General features: G+C 37.8%; 1 protein-coding gene across 48 annotated transcripts in view; it reads right to left on the reverse strand.

Moving 5' to 3' along the window:
• Positions 1–26,183, reverse strand: part of LOC101735337 (protein muscleblind) — a 276,923-nt gene that overhangs the window by 53,525 nt on the left and 197,215 nt on the right. For 30 of the 48 annotated variants that reach the window (XM_062668121.1, XM_062668126.1, XM_062668160.1 and 27 more), the window contains one exon: positions 2,190–2,883. In XM_062668121.1, coding sequence (XP_062524105.1) covers positions 2,190–2,378 — 189 coding nt within the window. In that variant the 5' untranslated portion in view covers positions 2,379–2,883. Of the gene's footprint in view, positions 1–2,189; positions 2,884–8,422; positions 8,681–26,183 lie in introns of those variants that run through there. The other 18 variants (XM_062668130.1, XM_062668133.1, XM_062668128.1 and 15 more) reach the window with 8 other exon arrangements.

A 26,183-nucleotide genomic window follows, 5' to 3' on the forward strand; every position in this document is an offset into this window, starting at 1 on the left:
CTTGATAGTCTCCTACGGACTCGCGTACTTCCAATCATAGTAGTACCCTTGCTTTAACATAACCCTATTACCAGCGCCAACCTTTATTTTAATTTTTACAGTCTATAATTAAACTAATAAACCGCAATAGTCAGAACAGCGGGCTTAGCTTGTGTGATCAGGACATGAAGAAAAGGTATAAATTAAAACACGTAAACAGTTAATTATGAAACAGGGATCTCTACCTAGCGGGCGGCGTCTCTACTGTTTATGCGGTTTCATAGTTTACGATATATGCTGCACTATCCACAAAGCCTGCACATTGTTCTACAGTCTATTGTTTTGCATCCCGGACTAAACACGAGGCCTATGATTAGATGTATACCTACATTAACTTAGTACATACATATATATGGTTCGAGAGTAATATTTGTAATTCCGCCTACAGCAAACGGTCTCATTTCCAGCGCTCCAATTGGCTTATGAGAAGCGTATTTCGAAACACCGTAGATCGCGAGGTGACATGGAATATTGCCAAATGGTATACGAAGAAAGCTATAGCAGTGTCTTGCTGTGGTGACAAAATGTGGGAGGTTACAAAAATATACAAAGTAAAAAACGTGTTTTGATAGTTGCGAGACAAGCGGGTCGTTACAAGCCCAACGCCCACAGCACGCGAGCCGCTGTGTGTTGGAGGTGCTGTGAAAGCAGCGATTCGCTGATGTCATCAAAGTAAAGTGAAACATGGACGAGCATATTGAATCGTAAACGGGTGACGCCGCAGACGTGGGGATATCTTACAAGCCCGGCCCGATCCTGTAGTCGGTGCGTTTTATCTCTTGATCGCGTTCAGTCGAGCATCAAAAGAAAAATACAGGGGAAATATTAAGGAACGAGTGCCTTTTATTTAGCTCAATTATCTGCTTTATAAAACGGTTTCGTTGAAAAACGTTTGCTCAGTTATTATTCATAAAAGAATTTAAGAATACATTACTTACGGTACTTCAGAATACTTTAACTTTTTGCTACGTAGTAGTGGAATTATTATTTTTTGAAGTTATACTTCTTTAGGCGCGTTATGAAAAATTGATGAGAGTGAAATTTTACGATGCGCGCGCACCGTGACACAAAATTAACAGAATGAAGTTGCCCACTAAATCGCTCATTACAATACGACCGACGTAACTTGGCGAGTCTGAATATAGCCGCAGGTGAACTTTCCGAACCGTACCGAGAATTACCGAATTTATACGATGTTAAAAAAGGGATGTCCAATATGCGTGTTTGAGGATGTTGTTTAATCGATTTTTTCCAAATTATGAAAATTTAAATAAAAGAAAAGAAAATAAATTTAATAAAAATAAAGTATAACTTCTTACGCGCGTACATAAATACACGCACCCTTTTTACTCGTTAAACCGTATGTATATTCTGTTGATAAAATGAATTTTGTGCATAGTTATCCGATAAACTTCTCAGCCTCGGGCGTTACAGTGACAGAGGTGCGCGGTTACATGTCGGGTTAAATTTTTATCGCGTCCATTCGCTCGAAATATTCCGGCGTTATCACTCAACTGAACAAAACATTGATAAACCTATATCGCGTAACGACACCGTCGGATTTGCATTGATAAGTTTTTTCTTGCAAAACGTTTGATTGAGTTTGATTTTATGATGACTGTAATTGTTTTTGTAATTAGTTGTAGAGCTGACGGCTTATTATTGTCGGAGCCCATATTCACTACGAAATCAATGTCGTTGACGATACTGAGACTTGACCCGTATTGTACCTTATAAATATTAATGTATTTGTCCATTATGTTATTATAGTTATTCAGAAAATAGTAACTTAATCGTTATTTACAGAATAGCAACGAATCATTACAATGTAAATACAAAGAGTAAATGAAGGCTGCGAGGGTAATCCGTCATACGTAATAAATAAACCAGTCTAAGCGGCGAGTCATCGCCCTCTTCATTATGTTAGAACGATGGCAATTCTCATACAATAGGTAGTGCATGATCGACACTGGCGGCAACGAAGTTGACGTCACTCCAAGTTAGCCTTGGGATTGAGGTCGGCGAGCGGAATAGCGCCGTCCAAATGTCGCCTTGAGGGGGTGATCTTGTTCAAGCGGAAAATAGTAAAAAATCTTTGCTTTTTATTCATGTCTTTTGAATAATTTAAGTAGAAAAACAGGGAATCTTACCTTGATACTGTCGTAGCAGGCGGTGACTCTTCCATTCTGCACCTCGACGGTAGCCGGGGGATGCGCAAATTTGCATTCAGTATCTGGTCGCGAGCACTTATTCCGCTGGAACTCCCTGCATACTTCGAGTTGTAACCAGCGGGAGTCCTTGCCGTTCAGCAAGCTGTTCATGTTCACCATGGTGGCCATTGTTGGCTATGTCTTCAAAGGAGGCGGTTTTCGCGCGCACTTTTACGCAGTGCGAGTGCGGCGCATAGGCAGTGACAGCGGGCGAGCGCGACGGCGCGCTCTTTGCATGCACTTCTCACACTGGTTTGTCGCAAACTACTCTTGGCCACTGGAGGCTCTCGCGCACCCTCACTATCACACACTACTGCACACGCGAGAAATATACTTCCGCAGCGGGAGACGCGCGGATACGATGATAGTTACTAACTAATTGATTAATCCTTACAATTAAGTTAGAATTAAAGACACCGACGTTGCAAGCTTATAGAGGCGAGTATTAAATTATTGTTATCACACGCGTTTTTATAGATATTGACTGATGAGTTTAGTAGAGGGCGAGCTGTGCTTGGTGCGCGAGCATTGCGGCGGCCGGTGTGGGTCTGGGCTGGCGACGGTGGGGCGCGAAAAAAGCTAGATTAGCGGCTCGGCGGTCAGCGAGCAAGCCGGTGCGGTGCGGGGCTCAACTCTGCGAACAACAAAACACACTGGTTACTCTCCGGGCCTTTCGCCCCGGAGCCAAGCACAAGCGGCTACCGGGTTAGCAAGCGTGCGCGTGGACCGCTCTTAGGTCCGCACACGGTCGGCGTAATCCACCACAAAATGTTAAAAGACAGCAGGTTTGAGGAACGTTGAATCCAGTTCGGTAATAGTGTAAAATTTTTTTTATAGATAAACGGTGTTCCATAAATACCAATTCAAACGTATGGCCAGAATTCGAAATAATTTAATAATTTTATGTTTTTTTTTTGTTTCTTCCTGTTGTTATTATTTTGCCAATATGAACATATGTATTTGCCTGTTGATTATTCATATATTCATTCGTAGAATTTTAAATTAAATACTAGACAGCTTTTGCATTACCAAGCTTATTCTAACACTTATGAAAAACAATAATCATAATATTTATTCATTACAAGTTTTGAAACTAAAACAGTTAACATGAATTTTTACATATACGAATGCAAAACATTACTGAATATTTTAGAATGGTTTATGCAACATGTTTTTTCATAGAATTGGCTACAAGTTTAAAAAAATGGCTATATAAGTTTGACGTGGTATTTACAGCTGGTATTTTTTTGTAATTTATGATTGCATGAAGTTATAGCACCTTAACAAACATAATATATCGACCTCAAATCTGCTGTCTCAACTTATTTTACAGACATATACATATATTAAAAATTACTTGTAAAATATAAAATTAACATTACTAGTTTACTAATATCAAAAGGGTTTACCGTGATTGTTTTTTGATTAGCCTTAGAATAATCATATGCACCCTTACCAATAGTAGATTTATAGCACATACTGCAATGACAACACCATACGTATCGTAAATTTGATTAATATAAAAATGTATTGCTGTTCGTTAGTCTCGCTAAAACTCGAGAACGGCTCAACCGATTTGACTAATTTTGGTCTTGAATTATTTGTGAAAGTCCAGAGAAGGTTTAAAAGGTAGATAAATATGAAAATGCTCGCAATTAAATAAAAATAACAATTTTGTTTTTCCTTTGATGTGTCCCCCGTCGGACCGATTCCTTTTGTTTGTTTTAAGTTTATTTTATACAAAAGTTTAGGTTTTTTATTTATCGATTGACTACGAAGTCTGCCGGGTCAGCTAGTTTGTTTAATAAAAAGGAACTTAATTTTTTTTTGTCATTTTAATATGAAGATGTACGTCAGTCGGAAGACTATTCTGGTGAAAAAATCCGTGTGGGCGCCAGTAGACACGTCACGGTTTGGGGCCGAGAACAGGGAAAAATTTGTGAAACCAAATCCTATCGTAATGCGCTATTTAAAGCATAACCCGGTTGAAAATAACTCGTGTGCCGCAACGCAGCGTCGCGCTTCTCTATCGTGCATATAAATCTTGAAATTTTATTTTTGATATTGATGCAACGATTTTTTTTATAGTAAGAGTTGCGCTGTTTCCGACTTCATTAGAATCGAAAACCAGTACTCTAGTGCCAGAACAGTTTATTGTTTACTTCTAATAATTTATTTGGTACCTACATCAAGTTTACTACGTGTTTAAATATTAGATACGAAACAGCAGTTTCGTATTCATAATAATAAGTAAGAAAACTGAAAAAATATTTCCAGTTGTTTTTTTTTTAAACACTCAATTCTCACAATGAAATTACTTTAGCTTTTGTTCGAAGATGGGCATTAAGACAATAGATATTCAAACATCTGGCTGTTTTGTTAATGTAACAGAACATCGTTCTGCTATTTAATTCAACTGAAATGTCCTACACAATTTGATGAGAATTAGGCAAATTGTTTCTATTGAAATTATAATGCTCAGTCTGCCTCTGTCTGTAGTCAATGTTGTTTAATCTAGAAAAGTGTCTGTGAGAAATAGATGTAAGTAGACGAAGTAACAGGTTCTCCTAGACAAAATTACATTAGGGCCGATTGCTCGTTGTGATACCTTGCGGAATACGTGTTTATTCAGTGAACGGAAGTAGAATCTTTGGAGAATATCGTCGTCTGATTCGTATTAAGTCGTGGCGATAGCGTAGCTTCTTTGGTACTCGACACGCACGGAGAAGACGTTCAATAACCGAGTGAAAAGATTACTAAGAGCAATCAGACGGAAGCGAATCTAAATAAGAATCTCGTGAGAGCGGCTGGGGACAGAGGGGGGTTGGGAGAAGGGAGAAAAAACAGTCGGTCGAAAGCGGGTCCTTTGTGAGATCGTCGAGCGTCTCGATCAAGTTACCATCGAACAATTTATCTGATAGATTTAATATAATAACCAACCCGAAAACCGCAATAAACTTTTTTTTATATATAACAGTGATTACCAAATTTGCTTAATCGTCCCCAAACTAAGCGTCCGCATCCACGGTCTTGACCGGGGTTCGAACCTGGGTCTCCCTCTAATGGAGGGCGCTCTCACCACTGAGCTATCAAGACATATAGAATGCGACGAATACGCTTGGAGTCGTTATCCGTTTCTAAATAAAATGAATACAATATTTGTTGTGTCTATAAATTTACTGCAATTTTCGGAGTAACAAAATGAACGATTTCATTGTGACTGTGATCGTTCCTAGCTGTTATGAAACTCCAACGAGCTGAAATATGAAAGTGAATGTATTACTTCACGGCATTTGAAGGTTTTTGTAATTCGCGCTCTAATGAAGTGGAATAGAAATCGGATAAGGTCGTATTATACATGTGATATTTACAGATTAAGCATACGAGTATATCATGTGATATACGATGTATTTAAGTAGTAATTCGTATTCTAGATAATATTAGAAACTTGAAAATGTAGTTTAGAAGAAGTGCAGTCGAGTAGTCGACGTTCGTTTTCGGGTTCTACTTATACATTTTTCCACTTTAGACTATCGTCTTCTAAAATAGAGACTGCTTAATATCTCCGCACGATCACAGACTCATAGACAAAAACTTGACAGCGGCAAGGTCATTGGACAACTAGTGCGACAGCGGAAAGCAGGGTAACCTGACCTTGGCTGTGTGTCTCGGTCCACCGCAAATGCGGATGCAAAAACAACCTATATAGATTAAAGTTTTTCATTGTTTCCATTCGAAAGACAGTATGAAATGAAGCTTGGAGTTCTTTTATTTGCGGTTTGAATCAGTTGATTTACCTACTCTGAGTTCAGAAATATTCACGTATATTCGATGAGAAACACCGAATTACAGTATTGAAAATATTTAACTACATAATATTGATTATATTGATTTTGAGTAGGTTATCTTAACCCGTGAGATTGTGTAAAAAATAATTTCAAATCATACAATAAGAATTAAGTTAAGTCTCGCATGTGTTAAGTCTCGTAGTGATGTCACCACCATTTGTTATTCTTCGCTCCCGTCTCCATATTTGCGGGCAGCGTGAGTAATGTTGACTCATGTCTTTAAGGAAAAAAGTGGTATACAATATGGCAATACAAATTAAGCGTTGCTTTTTTTAAATTTAAATGTAATAATAATTAATTTTGAAAGGACAAACGTGACTATCAACATTAAAAAATTTCAACTCGTGTGCAACTCCGTGTAAAGATTTACTTGGAGCACGTCGGTACACCATGACTGCCAAAACAAAGGCTATTGTTTTACGTGCGCCGAGCAAAGGAGATCGCAACTATACTGTTACTTTAGCATTCTGGACGTGTGCGGAGCACATTTAGCAGTCCCCTAGGGCGACGGCAGACTGGTAATTAGCAAGAGAGGCGAAAAATTTGCGACGGCTTAAATTTACGAGGCGCAAATTACACAATTCCAGCGCTATCGCTGCAGCATGGCCGTTAATGTGCACGCCTTATCGAACGTGGAGCTCCCTGTGTTTGGGAGTCGACATGATAGCGGTGAAACAGTGCCATTATATTACAATAATATAGGCACATGCCCATTCGAAAATGCTTTTTATATTGGATTCTTTTTAACTTACTTTGGGCATTAAATATCTTGGTCTGAACAAGAATGTTTCCAATAATTTGGTAATTACAGTTTGTTCATTACTAAACTTTTAATTTTCTTTGACGCTTGATTGTAACTAGTACTTCGCTTGTCATTGATTAATGTGTTGGCGTAATCATTTCCTACGGATAAGTTGCGTCCGTATAATTTCACTCTGATAAGATAAGGTTGATAAGAGCGAAACACATTTTATTTTTGTATGTTGGAGACTGTTTTTTTTTTAATATTAAGGTGTTATAAATCGTATGTAGTGTTCAGATTAGGTGCGCTGAACGGTATCTGGAGTTCTATGGGTTTGTCAGGAGTAAATTTAAGATAAAACTTTGTATTAAAACAAAGTAGGGCAGACTGTCTGTTGGTGACAAGTTTTATTGTTAAAACAGGTAGGTAGCTGGACCCACCCTTCCGGTAACCATTTTGTACCCTTCAAATATACTATTGTTAGATACAGATTTGACCATTCACAATGTGCATCGTTTCTGATTTTTTAAATTGTCTTGTTTGATTATGTGTTTTCAAATTGTACAAAAAAATCTGGTATTACATAGGTATATTTCTTCTAATAATAACTCGGACAAAATGACATCATTCATGATAAGTTTGAGGTAAAAACGCTACGAGGCCACAGAAACATTGTTAAAGTTGGAACATTCGACTAGGTATTATAATTTAATAAGGAAACGGGTAAGTTATTACATTCAAATTCACTAGATGACATAAATCCCGTGAAAAAATATTCTGCAAAATTTCTGTGAAAATATATCCTTTGATCAAAACATTGCTTGAGCAATGATGATACAAAGTCTTATCTTATTAAAGAAGATGATAAATTTACTGATAGAGTTTTTGATGTAATCAGCCCATTTTTTAAGTTAGGTACCGTAGAACGTAAAAACCCCTTATTAATTATCTTAAGCAAGTAAATGATTGTAAGAGGGTACTGAATGAAAAAAAAAGTTATATAATCCGGTTTACAAGTGAATAGTCTAACACTCAAGTGATTAAAGTAGGAAACTTATTTATAAGAGAAAAAATGGTATATAGCAAGGGAACGTGGCACAAGTTGAAAAACTACCAATAATAGATAGCTACATATAATAATGTGAGATGACGAGAATTAGGGAAGAAAGTTTTGAAAGGGAATTAGAGGGCAGAGTTCTACTTGGCATAACTTTTACATTATAAGCAATGGCGATGAAAGCTTTGAGCCGTTGATCGTGGAGAGTGGCACAGCCCGGATATCACATAGGGTCGAATCAAGGCGAAAGCTCTCATGCGGACCAAAGTTGTCCATATTGAAGAGAGCGGATTAAATCACCACTAAGACATACCACCCCTCACTGATCGAATTTTGGCCGTCGAATTTCGGAAATCACAAAAACGACTCCGTGCACTTGTTTAAAAACACTAATTAAATTTCACGTTTAGTAAAAACGCACTAGCATAATTCACAAAATAACACGATGTTACACTCATTTATTTCGCGAATTCCGAATTTCGACGAAAAGACGTGCCTCATTAAATTGAACGAGCGTTACACTTACATGATGAGGGGTAAAACAAGCCGGGTAAAGGGAGCTTATAAAATGTCCAAAGTCAAATCATATTAAGATGCACGTAAGTTAGGAGAAGTATATCGTTGGTAGCGTAGAAGGTCGCGGTTCGCGGCCACAGCGGGGCGGCACGCGTCGTGATCGGGACACGAGTGCGGTGTACAGAGCGGCGCGAGTCACACAAGCACAAGCAGAGTCGGCGGGCGACTGACGGGAGACGAGCGGGGGCTGGTGCTGCGCGCGCACCCCTCTCTGCGGACCCCGTGCCTCACCCCGCGACTGACGCCAGCCGGCCGCCTTATCACGCCGTGCGGCGCGCCGTCGCTTCCTTTCTCCTCATGCAGTTGCGAGCTTTTCGCCACTGCTATACTTCCGCCCGCCCTCTACATTTTTGACCGGTCAACGTATTGTAACTAGTACTAAACTCGTACAATATTCTTGTTTAAAAACATATTTTTCTAACTTCAATCTTCTCATTTAACAATAATAATTCATGATAGAACCCTTCATATCAGACTTTTAATAAATATAAATAGGGCATTTTATAATTTTGTTAACTGAAAGCTTAACATATTTCAGCCTGTAAGAACTTTGCAGACTGCTAAAACTAGTATGTATAGAACAAAGGAAGCTTTTGATATCTGACGTGCAGCGTTGCAAAATTCAAGTTTGCAACATGACTTGTACCTGTCTTTGGGGCAAACTCGGCAGAAGGAGACGGAAATATCGAGTGCAAGCGAGTGCGGAACAGTACAAGCGACCACGGACGCAGACGAAGAGCGGCGAAAGTCGCTGCAGAACAAGTTTGCGTGCGGCGCGTGACCCGCTCGAGGACACGCTTACTTGGGCCAGTTCCTAATGCAACACACATTTAAAAAGGTTATCGTATCGAAACTATAACGTTTCGAACCTTTAAATTTGAAGCGTGTCATGACTATGTAGAATATTTTTATGTTGTGCCGCAACAAAAATGTTTGAAACGCTATTTCATTAGACTTCATTAATTCTCCACTGTAGTGTACCTAAACTTGATAAATTTCATTGGACAACATGAAAAAAAATTGACAAGAGAAACTTTTAATATCTATACTAATATTATAAATCTGAAGAGTTTGTTTGTTTGAACGCGCTAGTCTCAGGAACTACTGGTCCGATTTGAAAAATTCTTTCAGTGTTAGATAGCCACTTTATTGAGGATATAACAGGACAGGAGGAGTGATATAACATCACGCTAAGACCAATACAAGCGGAGCACCAATAAAGAATGATTCAAAATCGGGGTTTTTTCCCTTTTGAGAGCTTCCGCTGCGTGCGCTACAGAAACGATTAAAGTTTCCCTAAAATAATGAATGTATAACAGAATTGTTCCCCTTTAAAAGATCTAAAAAAAAGTCCGCGACTGCATATGTCTATATGTTAAGGTTGGCACACTATAAAGTTTTTTATGCTAACCAAATTTGTTCTAAAATAAAGCATTATTTGTGAACTATTCCACGCGGACGAAGTCGCGAGCAAAATCTAATTAGATGGATATATGAGATAATATTTTTTTGTGTTATTACCGGATGCATTATATATGTATAAACAAAGTGATGGCATCAAATGGAAGGACTTGGAGGAGGCCTTCACCATGTTTCATGGGTTCCTGCCAAACATAAGTGAAGAAAAATAAAATTATTAAATACCTATTTATTTTGTATTTTAGCAGGCTTTTTATTTTATTTTATAAACAAAGTGATGAATATTTTTTTTAAGAAAAGCATATTGTTTCGATGAAGGCGGAGATCGGCTGGGCGTGCAGCGATGGCGGGCGGCGGTCATGACGCGACGTGTGCCAGTTTTTGCGGCGCGCCCGCCACCAAGCGTGACGTCTAAAAGCTCGTTTATACGCTTCTTATAACCATTTGACTTGAAATACATGCTGTTTTTTACTTAACTATAATCTCAATAATGCAGAGCTGCAAAGCATTTGTTGTAAATTCTCGGTCATCGGCCGAGCGAGGCCAATACATTGCTGTTATCTTTGGACAATGTACATTTGAAAATTTCAAGAAATGATTTCCGGATTTTAAATATCTACAATTTTAGCATTGTAAAATTGTAATGCCATTAAAAAAGCAGCCATGATAGTGTTTTATTAATTGATATTAATATTTAAATTTCAATAATCCATTTTTTTTAAATCATTGACATTAAATAATAAGAGCAATTAAAGCATTTTTACTATACCTACATTTTATTGAAGTAAATATTCCGAGCATTATATTACTCGTATTATTGACAGATTTAATACGAGTATTACAGAAATTGGTATTAATTTTGATGTTCTAGTGTTTTACATTCAATTAAACCTCTTTACCGATAGTCCGATATCAATATTGTCATTGACGTCATTGACATTTTAATGTACAATTAGCAAACATGTAGTAATAAAAACGATACATTTATCCCGCTATCTTACAAATGTTCAAGAATTGCGTGTACCTACAGCATTTACATTACATGTAATCTTTGTCGGGTCTGGTTCGTCATATACAGCTTCATAACAGTGAATGCCAATAGTTTTTTTTTTTAATTTGTTTTCTAATATTGGCACAGATTCGCTGTTCATAATTAAGAAGGAATGCACTTGTAAATTTATTTATTCGCGTGTCAGGCTTACTGCGTTTCGAGTAGCCTACTGCGTTGATATTTAGTAGGTTTTACCGAAACAATTCCGTGCACAGTAATCGACTGGTTTCAATTTTTTTTTTTTATCTTTCTTTAAGGAGACTATTCACCTAGTGAATATGCAACTCCATTTTGCAACAAAAGAGAATAACAAAATAATTATGTAAAAAATAAACTTTTATTGTCTCTGAAGGTGTTTTTTGTTTTTGTTTTTTGATTGTTGTTTCAAATCATCGTTCCGCCTACACACTCCATCATAATGTGAAAACCATCTTCCACTACACTATAAAGTTTTTATTTGCAAAACGAACCTCTGTCAAGAACAGGAGAACGGTATAGAAATATATATTTTTTTATTGATAGGATGATAAGAGGAACGATACTAACAAACAGCTGTTAGGACGTGGTGCTTGCTGGCAATGCATGCCGACCGAGTCGTAACGCCACGCGACGCTAATATTACATCGCACAGTTTATCCAAGTGTTAAGCTGCTAGACATCCATTGTTTCACATAACAGTCACGCTCTATACGCTGCTTTGTTCGTATGTATTATTTTAATGAACATTTCCAAAATGCATCAGACGTTCTTGTTTTATAAGTTTACAAATAATTAATGGACGTTACGCTACGTTGGCAGAATTCGAAATCGAGAGAAGTTAGAGGGGTCATCGAACTGGCTTTATTCGCGAGCCAGCAAAAAATGCACTGAGTGAGCCCGACCCACGCCGAACGCAATTCTCACACACTCACATTGTACATGCTTGTAACTTAAGATAGTCTATAAGTCTGACGCATACAACGTACAAGATACGTCCGATAGCTACATACATACAATCCTAAGTGTTTCTCTCTTGTATTGGAGAATACCCTGAAAATAATATTTATGTCTTAGATGGAAGGCGCTTACATCTTTCCTTTTACTTTGCCCGTCACAATCACTTTGTCAAAGTTATCTGACTGTAGGCGGGTAATATGATCGAAGTAGCTGAGGATCCTCTGGTAACCGATTGTTGAGAGCCTGACTCGGATGCGAAGCTGATCCAGGATAGATTTATTTTTCCTCTTGGCCGTCCACGGAATTCGGAGCATTCGTCTCCAGCACCACATTCAAATGCGTTTATTTTCTTGCGCTCGAATGCTCTAATTGTCCAGGACTCTGCCCCGTAGGGAAAGGTTAAGAAAACTAGGGTTCGGACGAGTCTCATTTCCATCTTCCATGGGACAGAAATGTTAATAAATTAAGATTTGGGATTTCACAAAGTAATGTAGGTTTATCTGTTTAAAAAAATATTTTTGTTGACAGGTGTGACTTGTGAACAACTGGACTAATTAGGTTTTTTGTAATATGTAGCTTGCAGTACAAGGTTTTTAGAGCAAGTAAAAAAAATATAAACTCTCAATAAAATAATTATTGAAATTTACACAGCACAACGTCTGTCGGCCAGTACACAACACAATTTATCAAAGTCATATGATTCTAATTATTTATTAAATGTGTCATTGCCCTTAATTCTCCGTTTGCTACATTATTTCTCATGAAGATAAACTGTCGTATTAAAGAAGTAGCGGAGGTGCGCACCCACGTTTATTATCACCACATTGAATTACTAACGCGAGCGTTGGTTTTCCTGTTCCTAAATCTATTTTACGCCCACAAGTAAACAAATAAATGAGAGAAAAATATGCATGTGCGATGATATATAATATGTATATGTAACTGAAAAGTTATATTTACAGAAGACTAATAAAATTAAAATTAACCTGTTATAATTTAATCAATTCTAAAGAATGTCAGATGAGTAATAATAGAAAACGTGTACACGGTGTGTGATCCGCGGGGGATCGTTTTGAGTACAATTTCGCCAGCAAAGAGGCTCCAATTCTCGGTCGACTGCCTTCTACAGTGTATCCACACACTAATTAAGCTAAATTAAATACACGAAGAATTTAGAAACTGGTTAACTTCCTTGAAGCGCAACGCTGTAATTGGCTAATCCCCGCTAGGCGCACTGTTTGTGATTTATCGTTTTGTTTTCATGTCACTTTTAAATTGATCAGACTTTAATCTAACTAAATCGCAAATATTATAAAGTTTATTATGTATATGTATTCCTTTTCAATGTAATTGATTGGTGGCAAGTTTTATCGGTTGTTTAACGCAGCCGATAAAACTTGAGAGCTAATGATTCGTAAAAATCCAATCCTTTTACCGGTGCGCGTGGTAGATATTTCAGATATCCGCCTGTCTGCAAGTCATTTTAACGTATAAATTACTCTTCTTTCTTAAAAAGTTGCCTTAGTATATTTAAAAAGAACGGAGTCTCACAATTATACAAATTAGACGCATTGAATTGTTAAGAGAATTGTGGACGACTTCTTAGCATTGCGGTGTCAAGGTTTAATTAAAAGCATCGAGGCATAGTCGCGCTCTTGGGCCTTACTCGAAGCCAGAGTTCACGCTTGCTTGATGACTGCGCATAAACGTTAATTAACTCACTCCATCGACTTAACATCGGTTCTCTATCTCTACTCATATTTAGATTTAGACAATTTCTTACAAGGAGTTGTTACTACACGTTGAACAGGAGCCGTCCTTTTCTTTTTTTGTGGTCTTGTCAGCGATTTCCGGCTTTTCGAATTTCGTTTCGAATGGGTTTCCCCGTCTCTGGTTGATCCACGTACTGAAATAGGTTCCGGATCCATGATACAGACGCGGAAATGAAAAACTTCTACTCGCATGTATTGATATTTGTTGCTTTCATTCGAAAGAACGTATAAAATATTACGGGTTCTTGAATTCGTTCATTGAAAAACTTAATTAAATTTTTTTTATTTTTTTTTATTGCTTTAGTTGTGTGGACGAGCTCACAGGTCACCTGGTGTTAATTGGTTACTGCAGCCCATAGACATCTACAACGTAAATGCGCCACCCATCTTGAGATAAGTTCTAAGGTCTCAGTATAGTTACAACGGCTGCCCCACCCTTCAAGCCGAAACGCATTATAAACGAAATTTGTTTTAATTATCTTTTAATTGAACTTTGTTAGCTAAAAGGTATTATAATAGTAACCAAATTATTTCCTTGGTAATAAAAAAGCAACGAGCGGCACGAGAAGAGCGCTAAGTGGCTTTTAAGGTCGCTTACCTCATCTCGCCGCCTCTACTCAGGCCAACTGTTCATGCACGATATTTACTCCATGACTCTTTGTTTATTTGATCCATTTCGGCTGTGATGTGCAACATTACAAAACATCAATTTCACAACGTATACCGGCAGGCCATGAACTGTTTCCAAACGTGGACTATATTAGTGAAAAAATACGTGTTTTTTTATATGCGATAAAATAGCAACGAAAAAAAAAAACTGTGAGTCATAACATTAAAAACGTGAGCACAAAAGGCTCTTTGTGTGAAATAAAACGCCAATCATCGCGTTTCTCAGACAATCATTTGATAATAAAAGTACGGGCAGTAATCGAAATGGAATCACGCGCGTTTCGTTGAGTTCGCGATTATGTTTCGAAAAATTCGTTTTTAAATATAAATATATAAAACCCATAAATGTAAATACATGTTCAAAACAACATAGCATCAAAAGTTGAAGGATTACATATAATTTAATTTCAAATAAAATATCTTCGCGCAAATCGAGATTAGGCTGAGAGTAGGCTGCTTACGAATAAGCGGGTTGAACTGACATGCCAAGTGAAGCCTGACAAAGTTTACCTTATAAGTCGAGTCTTACAAGGTATACAATCAAGCTCGATTGTTCAACGGTTCAGATTTAAAGTCGTTGTTACACATGACGCTGATGAGCAGTTTTGCCTTTACGCCTTTAATTTGGAATCATTTTCGGCAGTCTGCCGGGCGAGTACAAGTCGGGTACTGAAAGCGTGACGTTATATGCGATGCGGTTTGACTCGGTTGCCGTGTCTCGTAAATAAGGGCGTCTCATTGTGGGCCATTATTAATGAATCTGCCACCCCGCTTCCCGCACCTCGTGCCCGCACCACTGCCGCTCCAAAGCCAAATAACAGGTGCGTCTAACCCCGTTCGCATAATCTATTTTCGATGTCTTATAAGCGTGCAGAGAAACGCTGGATGCGTTCTCTAAATATTCATACCATACGCCAGATATTTAAGATTTGTTTAGACGTCATCTGGTCGATATCACTGTTTCTATATAAGTCTTTGTTGTAGGTACATTTTTACTCTTTATAACTGAGACCCTTCAAATATTTCGTTGCATTTTTGAGCACTTCAATTTATAAAGCATTCTTTCTTAAAGCACATCAAGACTTTATTTAATAAAATGACGAAGTAGATACGATATTTTTATTTATTAATGGCCCTGACATTTCAAATAGTTTCTGTGAATTTATTTAAAATTCCACCACTATAGTGAGCTACATTAAGTAGTTGTCTTACAGGGTTGCGCTGACAGGCCTTTCTGACTGCCGCTCTATTATGTATTCCTCGGAAAAGTGCTTTTCATATCATGAGCAGCGAGCGAGCCTCAGCGGAGCCACACAACGACGAGCGCTCCCGCGTCGCAAGTGCATTATAACATTTGAATGACGCAATCGCAACATTGTTCTAAGCTCGGATTTGCGTGCACATCTCCTAGCTATCAGACTCGTTTAAAGAGTTGCTTTTGCTGACATAAGCACTTTATAATTCTTAGTAGCTTACGTTAGCCGCGTACCTGATGTTAAGTCCAAAACTGCCACAAATTGATTGCCGTTGCCATTGAAATTGATGCCATCGATCGCTTAGATAATTCACAGTCAAGATATAAATACCGCTGGAGTAACATCTGTTCTGCTTTTCAGGCTAGCATAGTAAGCTTGGGAGGAGCGGTGTTCAAAGCATGAAGATTCATAAAAAATATCACAATAAATTACAATGACATATAGAGAAAACAATGAGATTAGATTAAGCGAAATAGGTTAGAGAATATGTGTATTGTTCGACACGTAAAATTTAGTACACACAAGGACGTTGTTGAGACGAAGTCCGAGAAAACACGAGGTCATAGTTGAAGACAACCAAATAAAGTTGAAATGTTATGAAGCAAATTGCGTGAATCACAAAGTGACGTAATGAAGGAAGTTACCACTTGCCAGTAGTCAGCCTACGCGCTCCCGCTTCGCCGACCGTACCGTAATAATGTTGGAAAAATATTGCTTTGATCCGGCCCCATTATTACTTAAACTGGTTAGATCTTCGCTACGGAGACCGAAGATTAACATAATAATTCCGGACGATAAATTTTTGCAATTTGGCTGTGCTACAATGTGGAATTTTTAAATGTTTATATTTCGAACAAAATTTGCCTTTCAGAGTTACGCAGAAACGGGATCTATCTTGATGAGATTCGAAGAAACATATTCAAATAAGGTTTGTCCTGAGTAGCGATCTCGGATCGATGTTTATAGATCGGTTTCCGTGTTAATTAACATAATGGCGCTGAATTTAGTGACGTCACGCATCTAATTTGATTATATTGGAGCAAGGTCGCAGTGTTTAGTATTGAAGTGAACATCGACTAAGCGTCGCCACTCAGATTAAATCTTATTGTAGAACACAATTGTTTCAGCTCATTTTTATCCTATAAATTTAAGTTAATTATTTGAAATACGAATTTTGACTGTAAAACATACATTTTTATATTACAATTTTTTGCAAGTAAATTATCCTTTTACTATTCTTCAATTCGAAAATTTACATTTTATGGAAGAACTGAAAACGAAGCTAATCCTCAGAATTTTCTCGGCTATAAGAAATTTTATGTTTTTCTGGAGTGAACAAAGAAATTCAAAGTTAAGTGCCTAGTAAAATTCCGTTACAAATTCTCACATTTTCTCAAAATTCACCCTGCACTCGTGTGGATCATTTGAATTATAAAGTGAGAGCCGAGTGCATTTGCCGTATATTTGAGTACACAAATCGGCTATGTAAATGAAGTGCGAGTTGGATGCAGAGTCCAAAACGTACACCTGCGGGTCTAGAGACGCACAGACGCCGTGACGTCATAGGGGTCATGTTTTTTTCGTCGAGGTTCGTGGTATTAGCGCTATATATGTTAACAGTTTAATTTTTTTATAGCTATGTAGCATTTTAACAATTAATAGTTTATGAAAAAATTACATTTACATATAGATATTGTTTTATGTCTTTTTTATTTTTATTGTATTGATGGTTGGACGAGCTCACAGGCCACCTGGTGTTAAGTGGTTACTGGAGACCATAGACATCTACAACGTAAATGCGCCAAATTCTAAGGTCTCAGTATAGTTACAACGGCTACCTCACCCTTCCAACCGAAACGCATTACTGCTCCACGGCAGAAATAGGCAGTGTGGTGGTACCTACCCGCGCGGACTCACAAGAGGTCCTGTCTGTACGCATGTAGGGTTGTACGGTTCGAAGAGTTCGACAAGTGAAGTAACTCATAGATACAACCCACTGAATTTCTCGCCGGGTCTTCTCAGTGGGTCGCGATTCCAATCCGATGGTAGACTCTGCGAAGCACTGCTCTTGCTAAGTAAGGCTAGTGTTAGCAAATTCTCTCAGGTTGAGCCCGTGAGCTCACCTACCCATAGCCCCTTAGGCTACCAGCGAATAGGTAGAGAGGAAAAGAAAAGTTGTACGATAAGCGATGTAGTAGTACGTCAAGTCAGTAAGTCGTCGTCGTCTTCTTAGATAAACGAACAGCATTCAACAATGAGTTGGCTAAACAAAACAACAAGACGGATTTCAGTTAAGTACTCCAACAGATAGAGCGGAATAAGTTTAACTCTTACAATGATCCCGTGACCGTTACTCAAAACTTTGAACCGGCTTTGTTCCCAAACACGAAACTAATTTATTCGTATCTCGGCGTACCATTCGACTGTACTAAATAATCGTAGAGCAAATTATAAATGCGTATTAACGGTCCAGTCATAGTTCAAAGATTAGGGCAGAGGGTAACCCTTTGACTGGAATCGTCAAGAAGTTTTAAATTAAATCGGATCCGTTCGTTGCGTGCCTCGGTGCACGCTCAAACAATATTCGATATTTTATTAAACGCGTTCACCCCTTTCCATCAGAATCCGTTGTGTTTACACAAACATGTGTCGTTAGAAATTTAATAGCAAGAATACTTTGATTTACTTGTAAACTTTCGGCCACGAATTATTGATTGAAGCTAACCATTTAATAATGTATAATGTATATATAATAATTTATATGTATTATTATCCATAGACGTTTGGTTTTCACGCTTGGTATGAAGCAGTTACTGGCGCTTATAGACCACAACGGGAATGCCGCTAGGACTAACGTTTAAAGTGACGTATAAGGCTACGTCAAAGCAAAAATCCAACAGTAGTAACAACGCTATATGGTGTAGATACAATAATTGTTTTTGAGTATATTTAGTTTGCGTGTTTAGTTTAGCCCAGTTCCACCGCCGGTCACGGAAGTGCAAACACTTATCGCGAACCGAGATAGTCGAGTAGAGTACATATCAATAAAAGTATACGCGGCGGGCACCACAGTGGTGGCGGCGGGGCGGCCCTCCTTGTCGCCGAATGTCGCGTGCGGCGCCGTAAATGGTTATTGGCGGGCGCGACTTATTAGTACTATTTAAACAGTTTTCAGCTAACCCCGCTGAGTACTTTTCCTCGTTGAAGACAGACGGTGTTTCACGTCCTTATGGATCCATCAGGTCCAATAACCTTTGCTTTAGACGCCTTCAGCTCTAACACTAGAAGCAGGCTTAGGGACCCCGGTAACCTAACCCTTCTCAGCGGTTCCGATCCGGTAGTAAGATTCATTTGCGAAGCAGCTGCTCTTAAGTTGTTAGGTCTCCTTCGGAGGCGCTCGAGCAGCTGTTAGCAAATCCCACCCCTCTTGGCTGAGCCTTTGCTCGCCCACCTGTCCTGGTGAAACTGGAAAGGCCTCCGGGCCACAAGTAATCATTCAATCCTTATAAAAAAAACCGGACGGCGTGTTAACTGTTTCTCATCAAAGCCCATAAAATCATTAAATACTCGAAAAGAATCGAATCGCTGAGAAAATCGCGCGGCGTCTGAGGATGACATCATATTCGTGTAAACAAATTAGATTTCACTCGTACGGGGTGACGTTAGTGCGCGTCCAAACAATATCACAATCGAATTAGAAGCCGCTTCGGTCTGGGCGGTATCAATCACCGTGGGCGGCCCGCGCGACATTGGACTTCAATTAGACGGGCGGTGTCTGTGATTGCTCTGACTATTCTACAAGCCAAAGGGTTACTTGAGAGCTCATAGTGCGTCCTCGTTACTCGCGAAAACGATGATTGAATTGCCTTTTTATGGTCATTACTTTACATACAAAATTGGACTGAACCAGTTTTATAAAATGTGTAACTGATATTGTGTAGCTCAAATTGAGCGGATATTAACTGATATTTATTGTGGCAGTGTATCATGCAAACTTTTGCGTCATAGAAGAGATTTGGTCACAAGGTAGAGAAGATTGACAGCAACATTGTTTTGAGTTTTTCTGAAAGCCGTATTCGCAAAATGTGCACTGAATTCTTCAATCGCGCTGGTATAATACTTAGAGAGCGCCGTTCTCCGGGGAACCTCTTAGTCACCTTTTACGATACCTACGATAAGCGATGCGGTGATGTTACTTTAGGCCGATATCACAAAATTGAATGCCGCCTACATTAGAAGGCATGATTCGTCGTAGAAAAAATCATCCCGAAAATAGGAGTAAGTTATATTAAATTGATCACACTGAAAGGTTACAAATATTTTTGATTATAGATGTAATGTGAAATGGTCAATTAATTAAACTTTGAATATTAATTGTTACATATTGTGCCACGTTTCATTTCATTTATCTTCAAATGAAATATTTAATTATCACTCTCATGAAATTTTACAACTCCGAACGTTATTTCTAAAAACGATTCCTTTTTTTAGGTTCGCATTTTTTGTCGGTTATCCAACATCATACTCTGTAATTTTTTTTGATCGTAATTAATAAGATAAATATTTATTAGACTACCGTAACGTTTAATTAACACAAAATTTACTGAGCTTGCGAACGAAATATGCAGACAAAATAATCGAGTGAGAACCTCTGAAAGAGTGATTGACCGCAAATAGGTCGCGGATTAAATAACACTGCACCGACTTGTGCAGGTTACTATATATGTACATAACGATATTATTATAACCACAGACGATATTTCACAACACATACATATCGGTCTTAGGGTGTCTACGTTATGTGCTTTTAATGGATTTAATTTTACTGTCGAAGAAGGTTGTGCGAAATTTCGAGATATCATATTATCCATTATAGCCCTTACACACTAAAAACACAATAAAAAGCGTTCGACGAAAAGCCTGCTTTAAAACGTCATACTGAAGGCTGAATTTCGAAATATTATTTGCTTACAGTCAATCCTTGTTCGTTGAAATATTCCAAGGATACGATCTACTAGTGGCAAACGCAACACAGATTAAAAGAAATGCCACGCACAAAAGACTAATTTCAGTTTTGAGGTTATAAATCACTAAGAACGAAATTGTAGGTTATTATACAATCTATATATTAATACGTGAAGCAAAAACTTTGTATCCCTTTTTACGAAAATTGCGTGGACGGAGGAGTATGAAATTTTCCACACTTATACAGAATATAGAGAAGAAGTGCACTGTGCTAATATTTTTTTAAAATAATGCATAAAAGATACATTAAATTAATAAAGAAAACATTACACACACTACATACCATGTATTTGACGCACACACACGCATGCGTACTATTTATTGTCAAACTTTTGTTCTTGACGTCGGTGGTCAAATTGAGAATAGATTAAATATTGTTTGTCTTTATTAATATTTTTTTATAGTGTAGCCTTGGCGGAATTTGTAATTATAGAAGTATAAAATACAATCATAATAGTGTACAAACATACAATTCCAATTAATTATAGTCGAATTTCGACTACTGCGGGACCTCTAGTAGTTTCAATTATGTAATAAGAATGAATGTTGCATGACTGACGTAAGTCAACTTTGTGCAGTACGGAACGTGTCGACACTTTTCATAAATGAAATTATAATTGTATCGTTTACAAATCTGTTCGCACTAAATATTGTATTACTTAATACAAATTGGACAACAACATAACGCGTGTGATTTATTGGCGTTTTCATATCGAGCGCTGAGAGTCATTCGCGATCATCAATCAATCAAGATGTCGGTGCGCCTATGTAAATGAATGATGCAATATCGACATAGTGCTCACTCAACATACCCACGTAAAGTTTTAATGTATGACATGACGCACGCTACTAGGTAATTTCTACTAACTTTCATTTATCTGTTTTATTGTTTGATTTGCGTCACAAAGTAACAAAAGCCTATCGCGTTCATTTTTCAAAACGTTTGTCAGTTTGTGAGGATATTTTATGTATGTAAATTTAAAATAAAACGGAAGTGATTATCGAAAAAAAATACGAGCTTTACCAAATCACTAATTTTTATTTTATTTAGTCGGTTTGTATTTACATGTCGCACCTTTAGAATTGGAGTGGCTTAATCTTAATTAATTGTTTTTTGGTAAACGTTATTTTTTTTTTTTTTTTTTTTATTGCCTTTGTAGGCAGACGAGCATACGGCCCACCTGATGGTGAGTGGTCACCGTCGCTCATGGACGTCAGCAATGCCAGGGGCAGAGCCAAGCCGCTGCCTACCATAAAGTACTCTCCGCAAGCCTCGTTTGAAGAAGGACATGTCATAGCGCTCGGAAAACACCGTGGAGGGGAGTTCATTCCAAAGCCGCTAAAAATGTTATTGAACAATTGTAATTTTGTTTTTAATACTTTAAGCCTTAAAGTGCATACCTTAAAATTAAAGGTATGCGTTTGATTTAAAAGAGTCGGAAAGTGACTTTTCTAACTAAAATTAAAATTTAATTTTGATATTAACTATATAAAATTTATATTTTTATTTTATGCCGCGAAGCAGTAGTGCATTTCGGTTTGAAGGGTGGCGCAGCCGTTGTATTGTTAAAACTGAGACCTTACAACTTATGTCTCGAGGTGGATGGCAGCATTTACTTTGTTGATATCTATGAGCTCTGGTAACCACTAATACCAAGTGAGCCGTGAGCTCGACAACCAACTAAGCAATAAAAAAATGTTTTTTTTTTTTGACAGCAGAAGGTAATGTAAAGCAGGCATCTTATCACGATCATCACAAGTGCAGCAACCAATATCAATTTAAGCTCTAATTTCGAGTTTTTTACAAACACAACTGGTTATAGCCATCGGCCATAACTGGAATCTTATTATTCTTGCCAACAACAAAGATACATTAACTGTGTTAGGTATATTTGAAGGTAGAAGGTAGGGTGTAGCTGAGGTAGTTTTTAATAGGACTGTACTTATTACTGGACAGAGCCGGCCGTCTGTCGGTTTATCCCTCTCAGCGGGCGTCGGTTCTCAGACATTAATTGGCGTTCACCTGAAAGCCGATGGAGTTCACGTGTTAATTGATAGATCTCGAAATCACGAACCAATTTTGCATTCGGTTAATATTGATATACATATATATTTCCTATATAGATTCGTGAGATATGTATTTAAACGACACAATTTAATATTTTATAATGATTAGGTTTATATTATATATTTTATACATTAACGGGCCGTTATCTGAATAAGTTGGAAGTACACTAATTTGTCCCTACACAGAAGGTTTATATCGAAAAACGATAAACGGCGTAGCTGCTTCAACTAAAGGTGTTTATTTATTTAATCATAATCACAGAGAAGCGTGGTATGAATTATAATGATTCATTACTCTAGGATAAAGTAAACTGTTTTCCACTTATAAAAAAAAAAAATAGTAAGAGGCTTAGCTTAGATCGTTTGCGATAAATGAATTTGATTAAAATTTTAACGTGTTCCGAGATTACAGCAAACTTTTTAATCAGTTGAGAACACGACTTCATTTTTACGAGCGCGAATCTTAACAGTTCTTTTTAATTGCCACTCGACAGTTCGAGCCGCGTAATGTGCAATTTAATGACCCTTCAAAATGTAAAACGCATTACTGCAGCATCCTCATTTTGTTGTAGGCGCAAACGTAGTTGGTACTAATACTGGCTTATAAAAGTTTTCAATTCTTACTACAAAGTTTTATGAGGGAGTCGCTTATGTCCGACTAAAATAGGTTGTCATTGATGATGATGAATTATGTGTTGGGGTACAATGAATAGAAAGGAAACCATATTAACGGCCGTCTTGTGTAGTGGTAAGTGACATGGTCACTACACAAGGGGGTCGCGGGTTCGAATCCCGCCAAGGGAAGATATTTGTATTATAAATATAAATGTCTTTTCCAGGGTTATGGATGTATATTAAAGATATGTATGTGTATAATAAAAATCTTATATTTATATCCGTTATCTGGTACCTGTAACACAAGTTCTTTACGAACTTATCACGGGACCAGTTAACGTGGTGTGATTGTTAGTAAATATTTATTTATTATTTATTTATATATTTGCTCACTTGCGTGAATACTTGTAATCAAAGCCTAAATTACACCAGAATACCAAGTATTTTTTAATAAAGTTTGGTAAGCCGCAAATAGAACGGCAATACCGACCAGTGCGCATTCACAAGACACATCCAGTAATAATTTACTAGATTTAAACGAAGTTGTGTCTAAGTTTTTCTCGAATAAAATATTATGATGATGATAAATTTAGGTAAAGCGTTGATTGCCTCAAGTCTGAATTTTGTTCCGGTCTAGAGTCGACATTGAACAGATTCGACACGCGGACATTGACGAGAATTTTATAGTAAAACATGAACAATTTCAATTTCGTAGTTTCGTAACAAAAAATCTAATAAAAAGAGATTAGTTTTCGGGCAGGAGCATAAAAGTAATGCGTTAAATGATAAGGCTGACACTGGCTCTTTTAAGCTGTGGATTTTTCTTAGTTTGTTAATTGCAACTGTAGAAGTCATCATGGTCTAAAGCCTAAAGGAATCATTCCGATATTTTCGTATCGAGCAATGCTGCTATGCCAGTAATTGTACACCTCAGAGAGGTACCAATTTTTATAATGAAATATGTAATTAACATATTATTATGTTCACGGATGATTTGCAAGGTGACGAAATATCATCGTGCAATAAAAATCAAATTCGCAAAAATAATTTGGGTAATTAATAGAGTAGGGTACATTGTGAGCCGACGCGGGTAGGTACCACAACCCTGCCTATTCCGGTTTGAAGGACGGGACACCAACCACTTTATACCACATCGTTCGAGAGCTTCACTACATAATAAATAAAATTTAAAAAGTTGGGCTGTCAGCTCGTTAAATCACGTATCATAAATAAAACTTGTAAAAGGCAGGTAAATAAAAGAGGAGCATGACTGCGGGAAGGAAATTGCATTATCGAGTTTATTACGAAAATAATACTTTTTGAAGCTGAACTAATCCAGAACGATTACGTAAGTTGTTACATGCAACAATATTTTTAGCAATTTAGAATGGCATTGGAAACAGGAAATAGCGCCTTGAATATAGCGAGTCAACGAACCGGTTGTCAGATATTATGTCTTGTTAGCTAAAAAATGTGATGATCGCGATTGATTTAAGTTTCTCAGATATCACGTGGGCATTTGCAACAATATGCTCGCACAACCGGTCGCGGGACGGGACCGTTACAGATGAGTCTCCTATGCCCGACCCGTGAATATGCATGAGCTGAGAGTTGACCTCGCATTATTAGACCGAACTCGTGGAGCGTGGGACCGCTTCATAACAATCGACATTTGACATTTCTTTGACGCTACTTCTAAAAGATCGGACAATCGTATTTCACTTCTATTAAAAGGAATGACATAATGGTAATTTTTAATTAAATACTAAGCGGCAGATTTCTTTGCTACTAGTTTGGTTTAAGAAGTGATGTAAGAAAGAGTAGTTAGTGTATGTAGTACGGGATGGCAAGTCATCAATCAACGAGAGGCCGCGGGTCAGGTCTCCGCGCACCCCGACCACCTGTCGCATCCACAAGCTCACAGCAATTGCTAATCAGTCACTAAGTAACGCCAAATCTCAGCTTGACAGGGGGACCACGCGCCGTGCGGGTAATGGTATTTTGACGAACAAGGGTATTACCAGCCGCGACACGCACGTTATCCCGAAAATACCTTTCGGCATCGACCCTTCTACGACCGCCGGAATCTTGTGTTTCAGATTGACCTTAAGTTTTTCGGTAAAACCTTTATCTTGTTAGATACGACGATTTTATTATTATTTCGAAGCCAGTGCGTTTACTCAAAATTGTGGATAGATAGTGCATTTAGGCCCCATTTTCAAACGAGGCCAACATCAGTAATGTTGAATTTAAAATTTGACATGTAATGTTATCAACATAAGGTCTTGGGTCCTTAAAAAAGTAAATGAGTATTTCATCATCATTATGTGAGGTATTATAGCTACGAGTGGGCCTTAGTATGGTCCAGTCAATATTTCCAGTTCTATTTATTCGCGCCTTTCCTTCTCCAACTTATTACCCCCAAGTTCTTGGTTTTCTATTCCTGAACTATCTGAGCTTGGGCGTGTCTCCACTGCACCGGCTCTCTCGTCAGTTTTCCAGAAAGCGTTTCAGTACATGACTATAAAATGAGCATTCAACTAAGTTTGATTCTCGCATAAAGTAGATAGTACATATATCTTGAAACAGCGACAGTAGAAAATGACATTGAAGTATAGATACCAAACAAACGAGAGGCGATCGCTGTAAATTTTCAACGCAATAGAGTATGTACACGCGAGACTAAAAATAAGCATGGCCGTTACAAAAGACGTAGTCAGTCGATACTGAGATAAATACTATACAACTTGTTTCATTTTAACCGAAATTCGACCTCGCATTCGCTATTGTAAAATCAAAGACCAGTGTGCTTAGTGCGAGTTTTTTAACGCTCTCGATAGCGTAAAAGTTAACTTAAATTTGTATGAAGTTGGAACGTTTGCTTACGTTCGCCGCTAGGGG

This window comes from Bombyx mori, chromosome 4, assembly GCF_030269925.1.
Source record: "Bombyx mori chromosome 4, ASM3026992v2".
NCBI classification, from domain to species: Eukaryota; Metazoa; Arthropoda; class Insecta; order Lepidoptera; family Bombycidae; genus Bombyx; species Bombyx mori.